General features: G+C 38.9%; 1 protein-coding gene across 3 annotated transcripts in view; it reads right to left on the bottom strand.

Annotated features, from left to right (window-relative positions):
- The window catches only part of kcnn1a (potassium intermediate/small conductance calcium-activated channel, subfamily N, member 1a), a 29,528-nt gene extending 21,001 nt beyond the window's left edge, over positions 1–8,527 (bottom strand). Inside the window, exon 1 of one of the 3 annotated variants that reach the window (XM_057333880.1) lies at positions 7,122–8,527. In XM_057333880.1, coding sequence (XP_057189863.1) covers positions 7,122–8,225 — 1,104 coding nt within the window. In that variant the 5' untranslated portion in view covers positions 8,226–8,527. The remainder of the gene's footprint in view (positions 1–7,121) is intronic. The other 2 variants (XM_057333878.1, XM_057333879.1) reach the window with 2 other exon arrangements.
- Positions 8,528–14,581: the final 6,054 nt, after the last annotated feature.

The raw sequence follows: 14,581 nt of genomic DNA, 5'->3' as shown, positions 1-14,581 counted from the left end.
TGTCACGACTAGCGTGAAGAACCCAAATGCAGGCAGCAGTGAAGGGGTTAACAGATACTTTATTTTAACAAAGAAACAAAAACAGAAACTAAAACACCCACGATGGGGGAAAAAACCAAGAAAACAAGATAACATGCAGCAGACAGAACACAGATGAACTAAGACAGGGTAAACTGAACAACACTAGACAAACGCTAAATAACAGACTTACAAAACTCGACTTGACTTGACTTGACTGGGAATATTTAGACAGAACACTGGTACGGACAGTAACAAGAACAACGAACGAGCACAGGACAAAGAAACAAGAGGGTATATATAGGGAACACAAACGAGGGATAACGACACAGGGCAGGTGTGGGTAATGAAACACTCAGGGAAGGATAACAAGGGAACGAGATGGCGGGAACAATGACAAGACCTGAGAAAACACATGAGATGTCAAATAACAAACATCTCATGGTCTTCTCACATAAAACCTAAGGCTTTGCCATGGCTCTGCTACAGGACCAAGAAAAACATGACTAAGGAAGCAGAGCCATGACAGATAAGCAGAATCAGAATTGGAATCGATAAAATTGAAACGATTCCCAACCCTATATAGGGCTGTGCAAAAATATCGATACATGTAACTATCGCAATATTTTTTTTTTCAATAGTTCATCGATAGTGATACCTCTACTATCAATACTTTTTTTTAAAATCATGTCATATACATACGGCCAAAAGTAAGTGGAAGCGAGCATGGCGAAAAATATAAGAACGCTTCGAGCTCTCAGAGCTGATGTGTGGGTGTGCTTTGGTTTTCAAAATAAGACATGGAGTAATGAGTTATATCAAATAATGCTGTTTGTAGGCTTCGCAAGTCATGACACAAGTCACTTGGCTACTGCAGTGCATTAGACAAAAAGTTTATTAAGAAAAGTAACAATGACATTTATTGTGCTTTGTGACACCAGAGCATTTACAGCACGGATGAACCAGGGGTTTTATACTGCCCATGTTCATTGTTTTAACTGTAATGCACCACAACAGCCAAGTGACTTGCGTGAGCCACCTTATTCCCCTGTGCTACCCACTTGAGGGGCGCAATCCACAGTTTGAGAACCCAAACCTCTGATCTAAAGGTCCATGCATCGCACATCATGGCCACTCTGCAGAGGTAAGGGATGTTTTTACACTTACACTTATATTTTCACCACTATACCGAAGGGGAGAGGTAGAGGAAACGCGCGTTGTAGAGTTGTTTGTCCGTTTAGGGCTGCTGTACAAAACATGGCGGCGAATTCAATGTATGTAGGGCCGCTCTGTATGTAGATATAAACAGCTTATTCTAAGGTATTACAAACATAACGGTTCATTATGTAAGGTCTTTATACACCTCTGGAGAAATAGTTTTGTATATTATATTGCATTTCTGTCAATAGATCCTCCTAAAAACCCAGTATTGTTCCTTTAAGGTAACTGTATATTAAAATAATAAATGCAACAGATAGATTTTTCTTTCGTTTAAATTTGGCTTTTTAAACCTAATAGAGTTATCTATACACATTGCTAGTCATACATTGTTGTCTAGCACATAGATTTCGGATAGGCCTATATAAAATATGTACTGTAAACCCCATCATGTCCTCCCATTTATTTTACCCCATTACAGTTACAAAAGCATTAAATGGTTAATAAGGACACTTGACTGGATTAGCATTGGCGCTAACAAATTAACACGCAAATAGGGACGTTTATTTTAAAATAACCTTTAACTTAAAGGTCGAGTCAGTGAAATCTAGCGGCAAGGTTTTGCAACCAACTGCTCACTCCACCCCTCCCGTTCGAAACACTACAATGGCTGACAGAACATGGCGAATTACATGTAAGGGGACCCGCAGTGTATGTAGATAGAAATAGCTCATTCTAAGGTAATAAAAACATAACGCTTGTTGTGTAAGCTCTTTATACACCTCTGAAGACATAGTTATGTATATTATATTGCATTTCTGTCAATACATCCTTCAAAAAATTACACACTGGACCTTTAACATATGATACAACATTCATAATGCAAATAACGCTAACAGAATTTGAAACTTACCGCTTTAACTTGTTCAAATAAATCCGTATGTTTCCTCCTTTCACCACAAAACTCTGTTCATTTTCTTCGTGATATGACTTTAATCTGAAGTATTTCTGTGCACATCTCTTGTGGATCAGAGCCGCGCTTATCCGCTCATGATGTCTTATTATGTCTATAAAAAGTTTCCGACTGAAAACCTGTCAGACAGAGCATCAGTACCCAGTTGACCCGGTACGTCGGTGCTACCGGGTCTTATGAAAAATAGGTACCGGCAACTTTTAGGTACTGACTTGGACCCAAAGTACTGGGACTTTTGACAACCCTATGAGGGTCCATGAATTTTAAAAAGAAAATGACCCACATTGATAAGCTATTTACTATAAACACTGCAATATTTCATGAAAAAATAAGAATTGACATATTTAATTTCACTGGGACTTTAAATGGTTTGGTACACAATAGGTCTTTAGGGTACAATTATGTACCCCCAAAAAATATGTTTTACCTGTAGAGGTACAAAAAGGAACCTTAAGGGTATCACCACAGTGACAGTAAAAGGTACAGTTTTGTACTATACGGTGTTGCAATCCTTCAGCACAAATCATTCATGTTGATGTCAAACATGTTAGATGTCACACCTCACATATGGATTTGTCAATCTATTTATATGTAAGTTATTTATTATCAATCATTTTATTTCTGCTCAATTACAAGTCCATATGTAATAGGTGCGGATTAGTGTGTTCCTTCCAGACACTGTGATTATAACTGAGTTTAAAATCTCATTCAGGCATCATACACACAAACTGTACACATTTCAACCACAGTGTTGTGAGAATAAAACAACTCTGACTTTGTAGTGTACAAGACTGCCTCATCATTTCTGTTTCTTTAGTACTTTTAATACAACACCATGTTCCAAACAGCCTGTCAGCTAATGCAACTTTGAGTGTGTCAGATTTTTAATGTCAGTACTATTAATAGGTAGCTCTGAACATGCCGTAGAAGAGGCCACTTTGAATTTGATGGTATAAAAATCCCCGCAACTCGTTGCCATTGCGTTAGCGGTTGGAGAATGTGGAGATAATCTACCTTTTTACAAAAGCTATAATGCAAAAACCACACTAGAAGGCATGTATATGGCTAAAAGAGAAATCCTTCTTCAAAAGGATACATTTTGTGCAGAATGGGCTGGAGAGAGTACTTGCAGTACATTATACAAATTCACACGCTTTTCTGCTCCTACATGTGTTATGCAACCTTTTAACTGTCTTCTAAAACAACTGCTCAAGGTCACACATATGTATAAAATTCCCGGTGTATAGATTATTGTGCAATGCAAATTCACAGTCAAAATGCATTTGAATGTTTGTGTGCTAATATTCGAATGTGGTGGTTTAAATATTCAAGCTATTTACACAAAAATAAATGCACTATATGTTCACTTACACAATTCTCTGATACGGTACTTCATTATATCACATAATGAAACAAGTAATGAAGAATGTGGCTAATAGCAGACACTGATTGCCTCTATAATCATTTCCTACATGAATGGCTAAACTAATCCCATTACATCTACCTTTTGAGATGGTAGTCTTTCAAGGGTTAAAGACTGTGTTTTGTGTTTAGTTAAACAAATGTTTTTTTACGATGTATTTTGTGTTTAACACAACTTGTGTTGTCTCTTTTTTATTTCACACAAAATTTCACACAATATCACATAATGTGTTAAATAGCACATCCATTGTCTAGATTTTTTTTATCTAAAATGAATCTTCTGTAATCATTTACTTAGCCTTGTGTTGTTCCAAACCGGTTTCAATTTTATTCTTTCATGAAACACAGTAGAAATTCCTAAGAAAACGGATGCTGCTCATTTTTCCATACAAAGTGAATAGGAGGCTGTCATTAACATAACGCATAATATCCTTTTTTTGTTCCCCAGAAAAAAGTCGATCCAGGTTTGAAATAAGTAAATGATGACAATTTCTATCCATTCTCTGTGAAAAATGTTGTAGCAATTTAATAAATTGCTATTAAAAACTATACAGACAGATACTGCTATAATGAGTTTTCAATTGAACTATGTTTTCGAGCTTATCTTTTTTAACACTCTTCTTTACATGTCCATAAGAGTTCTCTGCACTATGTCTAAAGACTGTACATATAATACCAAGTATTGAAACCAGAAATGTTCTCATTGGATCGAGAGAAGCCATGGGAACAATACTGGTCTAGATAAATGGTGCTTTATTGTATCAAACACTACCATACACATCAGTTTGATAACAGCAACCCTGTGTGTACTGATATGACAATAACTCGCTGAATGTTTTCTTTGATGAAGTCTTTAATACTTCATCCTATAATCTGTTAATTAATTACATTAGAGAGATTTATCAGTCATTTCCCATGATATTATCCCATAGCCAGTCTAAAGATCACTGAGCAAGAAAACTGAGGCCAGTCAAAAGGAGACTTACAAGAGAAGCAAGAGGGGAGAAGAAACGGGTATAAACCACAAGTAGAAGTGTTAAGACGTTCTGAGTAAAATATCTCTGCTCCTGGCAGCAATATCACACAAACCACAATAGCAAAGTAATATTGGGTTTCAGTCTGTGTCACTGGATATTGTAACAGAATATACTTGATCAGTCTCACTCAGTCAAAATACTTTTTGTTTAAACCAGACTGGTATATGCAAAATATGAACATGCGTGAGGTTTTTTTCTCAGTTGGCAGCACAATTAAAATGTTATGTTTGTTCATTGAAATGATTTGTGAGCAAAAAACCTCTCTATGCTTTTTACTTTTGAACAAGCACACACAAAAATAAGTGTTTTCCATTTTAGTTTAACTAGTCTGATTAAGAAGCTGGACTAAACATTCTTAATGTAAGGATCAAAGAATCAATTTAATGATACAATCAAAAGAATTGTAGTATAAATAAACAGACCTGTGGGACATCGTTTGAAGGTTAGGTTATGTGTTGCAGTTCTTCAGATGTATTTTGAAAATCCCTTAGTTTGTGTTACAAGAACAATGTGTCTAGCACACAATAGACCAAAGTGTACAAAAGGTTTCTGACTCCACCTTGCCTGCTGTATTCTGTCCAACTGATAAGACTTGGTGCCTAAATGAATTTCCTTTGACTGTATACTCTCATTAGTGCCCTTTCCTTTAACTATCTCACATCAGATATCAAGAGTAGGCCTTTTTTGTTCGAAAAGGTCAGTTTGTTTTTCTTTCTTAGCTCTCTTCCTGCTATGTCAGGTTTTAATTCAACATAAAATTCTGGAAATAGAACAGTGTAGTAGTGAGCCACAACATTTAAGTATCATTGCTAAAAAATAACATGTAAGTTCTTTAATATTACATTATTAACAAAAGTTTATAATGCAAAAACAGCCTATCATGTGTTTCACTGTGGCTATATGTCACTATCAAAACATTACTAATGTTTGACTAGTACAAATACAGCTACGCCCATCAGTCCAACATCAGTTATCGTTTTTAACATTTTGTTTGTCGAAGGAAGTACACTCTTAAAAATAAAGCTTCACGCTTCACGATGCCATAGAAGAACAGTTTTTGTCTAATTGGCTCCATGAAGAACCTTTTAACATCCGAAGAACATTTCTGTTTCACAAAAGGTTCTTTGTGGTGAAAAAAGGTTCTTCGGATTATAAAAAGGTAAGAAAGAGATGGTTCTTTAAAGAACCTTTGCCTGAATGGTTATTTGTGGAACCAAAAATGGTTGCATCGCTCTAAAAAGTGCTGGGTTGTTTTTGACCCATGGGTAAATATTGGACAGAACACACTACTGGGTTAAAATTGGGTAATTTTAACCCAGTAGTGTTCTGTCCAATATTTACTCAGCATGGGTCAAAAACAACCCAGCACTTTTTAGAGTGTGTGATTGCTGTGTTTATTTTTAAGAGTGTAGTGCAAAAATGAAATACTTTAGGGTGCAAATTGTTCTTCTAACTGAACTAGTAATGCAAAGGTCATGGGTTTGATTCCTATGAAGCACAGATAAAAAAATACTATCACTGCTCTGTATATTGCTTTGGAGGCATCTGCCAAATGCACAAATGTAAATGTAGAAAGAAAATCTGAACAAATGTTTAGATTGTGTGTATTATTGATGCTTCTCTAAGAAGAACAACAATATAACAATTTATGTTGCTTTTTTCCCCACATTGTTTATATTTTTACAGGCATTTATAATTCTACTAGATATCGTTATACTTGGAAGGACTTTTGGAAGAAGAAAAGAGACTCGGCTATACCTCCTAGGGAGATAAGACACTTTGATTGGCCTACTAAAAGGTATTTCAGGACCTGAGAGAGCGGATGAATGAGAACAGAGACATGTGTAAAGCTATAGTGGCTTCAGATAACAGGGTCACAAAAATGGAGCCCTGGGAACTGTTTGGTACTCTGGTGTTTTGAATGATCAGAAAATGACGGCTCTGTTGTGCCAAATAATGAGGGCAGAGTTTGGGCCTACTTACACTTTTTTAAATTGTATATTAGTAAGGGAGCTTAAGGAGGTATGGACTGAGACATTTTTTTAAATTGAGATGCAATTAAAGTACAATTTTACGAATAAAAAGCTATTCAATCATCACATAGTTGCTTTTTTATTTTCTTTAACATATTCAACCCTATTTACATTCATTTGGATACTGCAGTAAGGCCAAAGTACAAAATGTTGCTACTTTTTGCAAGGTGAGGCATAACCATTTTAAGTATAAGTGTTATTAAATTTGACAAACGTCTGTGGTAGAGAGAAAGAGAGAGAGAGAGATTTTATGTGCGCGTGAGATGCAGTGTGCTTGATGTCATCGTGTTGATAGCCTGCTTTCCAATACACGTTTTTCTAAATCAAAATATTCGAGTCACGATAACATTTAACATTAACATAAAGGCAGCAAAAAACGAAAACATATGACAGGCGTGGCCATGTCCCTATAACGCAACAGATTCTAAATCACAGGCGTATTCAATGATAGCCTGCTGTGATGTCCATTGATAAGCCTACCTTATGTGTGCCCGTTCGGTTTTTCCTTTCCTCCTTTTCGTGGGGCTCTGGCCACAGTTGACTGCTGGAGCCGTACGGGGGGCTGCTATTTTCACTGCTGGAGACCGACGAGTTCCTCACCAACGAGCGTACATTTTGTGCTTCATGATGCTGCTGCTGCTCTGGTTGACAGAGTGCGATTTTGCTCTCCTGGTACCTGGCGTCTCGGTCACTCTGTTGCCACTGGAGGCTGTGCTTCTGCGCGTCTGCCTGCTGCCGCTGATGCTGTTGCTGCAACAGCGCCTCGTTATTTCCGCACACTTCGCCCGATCCGCCGATGCAGTAGTTGATAGGCAAGCTACTGCCCAGCAGTAATTGTCGTTGAGCCCGCAATGGAGCCTGGGGCTCAATTAATCGTCTCTTTTCCTCACATGCGTCTACCTGTCCTTGACCAGAGTTTGGAAAGAGTAGCTCAAAGGAGGGGTCCCTTTGTTGACGATCCCCTGTTTGATTATAACAGGGTTGCTGCAGCAACTGGTTTTGGTCTCGACGCCCCCCCTCCCCGACGCAATGCTGTGCGATTTCTTGTTTGTAATTAGCAATCGTTTGGCGACTATCCCGCGTATTGGAAATGCGCGAAGGCAACGGCGGCGGGGGCAGCAGCAGAAGCAGATCAGATGGGGAGGGCTGCGGGGAAACAGAAGATTTGTGCTGAGGAGAATGGCTGCAGTGACGGCTCTGTGAGAGCCCCTCGGAATGACACTGATAGCCGGTTGAGGCCCCTCGAAGCTCCTGGCTCCTAGACGAACAAGGCGTCTGACGGTCACCGTGCGCTCCCTGCGCGTAGATGCTGTGACCGGTCAAAAGCAGGCACTCGCTGTGCTGCGGTTCACAGTCACGGACACCTTTTCTGGTGGTGCGCTCCGGACAAGACAGTACATGTCGGCTCTGATGCGAGGAGGTGGGACGCTCCTTTATGGATGGAGGTGGGGGCGGCAGGCTAAAGAGAGTGGCCACCGGACGAGGTTCTTCCTTCTGAAAGCGCGCTGAAATGCTCGGGTAGTCACGATCGTCCGTGTCGTTGGTCTGGTGCTGGTGGACAGCTCCCGCGTATCGATGCCGCATCCCCTCAATATCCGCGTCTTGTTGTGGTTGCCTCTTTGCCTTGTAAGGCACCGACACCCATTCATTGCGATGTTCCCCAAAAGAACCGAGCTCGCTCGTCTCATTGGTGGGTTTGATCAAGACCTGCCTCGTAACGTCATCACTACCATTAACGCCGCCCTCGTGTGAATGTTACTTTATATGACGAGATTGAACCTGAGGTGTGAATTGGTAGTCGTGCAAATACGCAGCGAAAGTTTGGTGTCTTAAAATAAAAAGAAAAGATCTTAATGGGCTGTCAACAGTTGACAAATGTTAATATGGCGTATAAAAAATTGTGCATCCACGCAATCAAAATGGATCGAGAGACAGTCCCACATATGTCCCATTTAAAGATTAAAATAAATAAAATTATTTGCTGCAAGTTTCCAAAGCACACATTTGCTTTGTTACTTTAGGGTCAACATTGTTTATGTTCATGTGATGGTCAAATAAACACTTGATAGTCAATTAAACATTTTCTAACAAATAAATATTTTGCTGTGATTTTGTTTCATATGACCATATTCTACAATTACACTAGTTATACACGAAAAAGGTGGTATATTACATACAACAGTGACTTTCCTTACACAGTAGTGATATAATAGTAATTTTCTTATAATTTATTAAACTAATAACTAAACCCGGTGTTCATGAACACAAGTTTCCTGCTTTCCTTATTCACTAAAAAACATTATGATCGCTATGCCCCTTTTTCATCCACTGTGTAATAGAATAGAAACATGATTGTGAAACGTCTACACAAGATTTTGTATGTTAGAGATGAAAGACAAAAGCACATGCAGCTATAAATAACTTTCCTCATTAATATCAATGATAGTTTACTAAGGACAGCCAATTATGTTGGAGGATGATGAGAATGGAGATGAGCATTAAAAAGAATGAGCATAAAGACCAGTGCAGTTGCCACAGACCGGAACAACCAGGAACGTTGTCCCAGGCCCTGTGATGAAGGGAAGCCCTTAAAACCTCCCTGTGTCTATTAGAAGAGAGGGAGGCCTCCTGTAAATATTTAGACCAGGCCTTGTGAAATTTAGTGATGGGACGTCACTGTTTTCATTGCTGAAATAGATGGCCCACTTATGATGGTGCAATGACCAGATTAAATGGCAAAAAATAGGTGTATTGTGGAGGCTGCGTGTGTGTGTGCGTGTGCGTGCGTGCGTGCGTGTGCGTGCGTGCGTGCGTGCGTGCGTGCGTGCGTGCGTGCGTGCGTGTGTGTGTGTGTGTGTGTGTGTGTGTGTGTGTGTGTGTGTGTGTGTGTGCGTGCGCGTGTGTGTGTCTGTGTGTGTGTGCGTGCGTGCGTGCGTGCGTGCGTGCGTGCGTGTGTGTGTGTGTGTGTTATAGCTAAAACTGATGTTTGCCTTTACCAAATAAATCCTGAGAACCTATAGGCTAAATGAGCAAGTGAAATAATACAATAAAATAAATAAATACATTTATAGCTGAATTATTTGTTATTGCCGTTCAGAAACTCTTTTATCGCATAGCTACTACAAATTAAATGTAATTTGTTGAACTGATATTTTGTTTATATAATTTGCACACGCCGACGCCTTAAATTCTTCTCAGAGGGCAAAATAAAAAGTGAATCATTGAAATGGATAGAACTGTTAGAATTTACTCTGTTGTAATATTTTGATTCATCATGTACAATGTCATTTTATATGTTTTAAGCCTTTGAGTAAAAACAACTTTCCATTTTGCATATCCTATTTGTTCATATTAGTTTAGGTCACAGTGTGTGTGTGTGTGTGTGTGTGTGTGTGTGTGTGTGTGTGTGTGTGTGTGTGTGTGTGTGTGTGTGTGTGTGTGTGTGTGTGTGTGTGTGTGTGTGTGTGTGTGTGTGTGTGTGACATACATTACATTATTCAGAATACAGATCTTTTATAATATGATTGTTATTAAAAAAATCTCAATACAGCTGTTTATTATAACGCATACCCGAATGAAAAAGGACACAGCATGCTTATAAGAAAATGTGACCTGAATCACACACATTTAATGTTTCAAATGCCTCATGCAGATCTTGCTGTCAGAGAGGTATTTGCACAAGCATCTGACGGACTGAGAGACATCTGCAAGGCACATTTCGAGGAAATACAATCTATAGAACGTAATGAAAATGAACAAATCAGCTCTTTCACATACAAATATATTTTGTGGGGAAATTAACTGAGCTGACAAGAGTCGTGATTCACACAAATTATTATTAATGCCTACAGTCAGAGAGGACGAGGACCATGGCTTGGTTGCTTTTAAAACACTGTTTGATTTGTTCAAACACTACAGAGCACATATTTTGTCAGTATAAAAAAAGAAATCTGATCATCACATTTTTTGGTTTGGTTTTGGACTTCTGGTATGCAACCATGATGGTGTATTTTTACTGTAGCTTAAAACGTTTAGTACTCTTTCGGATCTATTTCAGATGAGAACAGATTCATCACTCCTTCAACTTTTTAATTTGATTTATTTGCAAATGCATTTTTATTCTTCTAGTATTGCAGTTTCTAAAAACAATTATTTAAGAATGTTTTATGCTGATACCTGCTATTTTAAGAACTAAGCCAGAAATACAAAGAAAGAAATATGTAAACAAAACTTTTTGCCTCAATAAGTGATTTTAAAACAAACATGCAGTAAAAGCCGCCTATAGATTTATGGAGGAGCAGGGGGTGGTCACATATTTTTCATCTACCCTGACAAAGGTTGTATAAATGAAAGGGCAACGTGAAGGTAGGTCAGAATAAATCATCACAAATATGTGCTTCAAAGGCCCCGAGAAACCGTCTTTCATCACCTTTGGTCTGCCATTTTATGGCTAATACAAACTAAAAGAACAATAGAAATACCAAACGGGAGGCAATGAGCTGTGAGTATTAAAACTTAAATGAACAGCGTACTTACCTTACACTTTACAGTTCCTCGTATTGATCATTTGACAGTAAGATTTGCTAACACAAAATATTCAAAATTACAGTCAGGGGTGATTTCTTCGTTTAGTTGAGTAAAAACGTAACATAAACGCACATACATCCTCATTTCTGTGGCGTGAGATTCTCGAGCTCTGGCATGCCCTCCAGCGCGTGAATATGCATGCGACGTGTCTCCCCTTCACTTTATCTCCAGATGTTGAATGTTCGTTTTTCAAAGGTAAGCCTGTTTTACGGCTAAAATAACATAAAACATTTAAGCACTATTATGCGACACGCCGTTGCAGCAGAACACTGGCAAATTGAGAAAAAGTATAAATCCATGTGATTGTATTTTCACTGTAAATGTACGAGTATTGCTCGTACGATGCACACTGGTCTGTCACGCCGTAGTATTGATTGAGGATCGTGAGAGGAGGTTTATATGACCTTGTGACGTGATATAAATTGATGGGGGGATCCCTGCTCTATTTTTAGACCGTGGTTGTTGAGAGACTAGCGGGGGTGGATGAAAATGGTGGGGGCTTGGGGTTCCCATGCAAGCAGCCGCAGCAAAATTGATCCTAAAACGATGCTCATGAAGCACTCGGCATTAAAAACGCGGATGTGTGCTTTCTGATGTTTTCCGTAACATAGATGGAGACACCATTTTACAGTATGTCTGTTTGCTGTTGTAGGGAATGTTGTTGTTTTTACATCCTAAATCATGGTCTATAAATGTATGAAGCTAATTTTATAACAAAACGTTTCATTAGCACGTTGGCAAACGTATTTTATTTAAATGCTTCATAGCTTAACAAAGACACTGGTATTTAACCTTGGAACCTATCGTGTTCATGATGTTTTAAACATGCTATAGGGTAGTTCATAGATTATATCACAAAATGTGGTAATATGATAATATGAATATGCTTTACCTAAACCGAGAATGTTAATTTTTCTGACTGCATTTACAATGCTGAGTATTGTTTATTGCACATTTATGTATAATGTGTGTGTGGGAGCAGAGGAAGAACGTCTTGCATTTGTTAACAACCCAACAGAATATTACTTTTTAACCTAGAGACAGCACACTATGATGCCACATCAGCTCAATGGCACGTGGACCACACAGCACATGAGATTTGACACTACAGATGTGTTGTCTGCATAATGAGAAGTCAAGTCCTATTCGTCACTATATTCTATCTGCAGGCTACTCAAAGCAGGGCACTGGTATTGAATTGTGAAATTGCAAGTACTGATCAAAAATAGGGTGTATCGCAGAGGTGTAGCTACATGGTGGCCACGGGTGGCCACGGCTACCCCTGAATGATGGATGGTCACCTATCTGGCCAACTATCTGGCCACCTCTGTTATGCGAAGCAGTTTTAAGATGTGTGTCGGAGTTTACGGAGTGCTGCGCAGATCATTTAGGGTATGCACTGAAAGTATAATATGATGTCATACGCTGACGCAAACAGTCTGAGCGCTATAGCTGAAAAGCTGCTAACCGCTTCATGACAGATACTGTCTGTGTACCATTGTACCTTGTCTGTGTTTCCGCCCTTTTGTATCTCTCGTTATTGGTTGTTTATTAGTTCATGCCCCACACCTGTTCCCCTTTGATTTGTCCCTTTATTTAATGCCCCTGTGTTCTCTGTCTTGTGTCGGGTCATTGCACTGTGTGGTTGTCGTGTTAGTAAGTCTAGTTTATTGTGTTGCTGTGATGTGTTATTAGTCTAGTTCTGTTGGTTTAGTTAGTCTTGTTCCCCTGTTTTGTTATGTTACCCCCACGTGGGTCTTTGTTTTGTATTTAGTTATTATTATTAAAAGTCTAGTTTACCCCTTACCCTGTCTGCACTTGGGTCCTCTGTCCGTGTATCCGTGTCTCTCACCCCTGAAACTTGACAATTATCACTCAGCGCATTGTGAGCGGAAGTGGCTTAGCTGGCTGAGATTTTAGCGGAAGTACGTATGCATATACACCATTTAATTATTTTGTTCACTAAATAAATGTGTCCATTCCATTCTACAAAAAGAATACATTTCATTACAATAAATATACCACATAGTGTAATGAAGAAGACAGCTGCTATCATAGGCAATAGGTGCAAGCTGCAGCGCTGTCAAGAATAAAGCACAACTGTCTTTTCAATTAGGCTATCTCTAAGAGGATTAGACCCCTTTGTGCATGAGCTTTGCCCAGGGGCCATTATTTGACATATGAGTGGCCCGTCACTTTAAAAATAATTTAATGGGATTCTATTGTTTGTGTTAATCATCCTCAAAGTGACTGTATTACCAGAGGGGGGGCAAATAGTTAGAAGGAGAAACAGCAGGGAGGTGCTCTCTGATGTTATGGGCAATGAAACAGAAGTCAGACGATAACAAGATTGCATCACTGGACAGGCCTGTCAAAATCAGGTTCTTCTTCTTCAAAATAAGGCTCATGTCTTTGGCATTTGAGCCATAGCTCCCATGCACGCTTAACTAAAACTGTACCACTAGTCTAACATATCACACATTTATAAGAAGCACTGCTAAGTTAAAATGTTGTTTATTTGGTCAAGTGATCTAGGACTGAAACTCATGCCCACCTAAAATAAAATCATGACTGATACCCGTTTCTAGTGTGGATTTAAACCATCAGTCTCCTCTCATATTCTCATGTTGGGAATGAATTCTGCTTTCACACAAGATTATGTGAATGTACACCGAAGGAGTTTGTGATGTCCTAATTAAGGCATGACTTTCACAGCACACCTGAAGGAGAACGAGAGAATCAGTCAATTTTAAAATCACCTTCCTGGAGTGAAAAGCATTCAAGAACAAATCTGAAGGGCAATCATTTGTGAGAATGCATTGTGTCCAAATGTCCCATTTACGTATTTATTCTTGTATAGTTGATCTTAAAGAGTAAATATTACAATGTCCTTAAAATTACATTTAATGCAGTGCGTAATGTTACTGTATGTGAATGTAAGCAGTCTGCCAAGTTGTAAAGGCGAAAGTGAACGAATAACAAAGTTATTGGCTGGGAAAAAGGGAGTCGACTCTGAATCACACGAACAAGTCGTCTGTCGTTCTAATTTCAGTTCCGGGTAAGATTTGCATCACTCCGTGTAATGCCCGCCTATACGTTCCATTTGCGACACTGCACGCAGTAGACCAATCATAGCAGACTACAACATCTGACCAATCAGATCAGAGTAGGCTGACAGAAAGGAGGGGATTAGACAGATGAACTGCCGAACGAATCATTTGAGAGTCAGTCAAGAAGAAAAGTAAGAATAAATGCCTATTATTAGAAAATGAAAGTGTTTACACCATGTATGTACGTAAACTTGTTGTTGGACACTCCATAAACCAAAGTTGGACCTTAAAAATCACAAAACA

This window comes from Triplophysa rosa, linkage group LG5, assembly GCF_024868665.1.
Source record: "Triplophysa rosa linkage group LG5, Trosa_1v2, whole genome shotgun sequence".
Taxonomy (NCBI): Eukaryota; Metazoa; Chordata; class Actinopteri; order Cypriniformes; family Nemacheilidae; genus Triplophysa; species Triplophysa rosa.
This window is presented reverse-complemented; position numbering and strand designations above follow the sequence as displayed.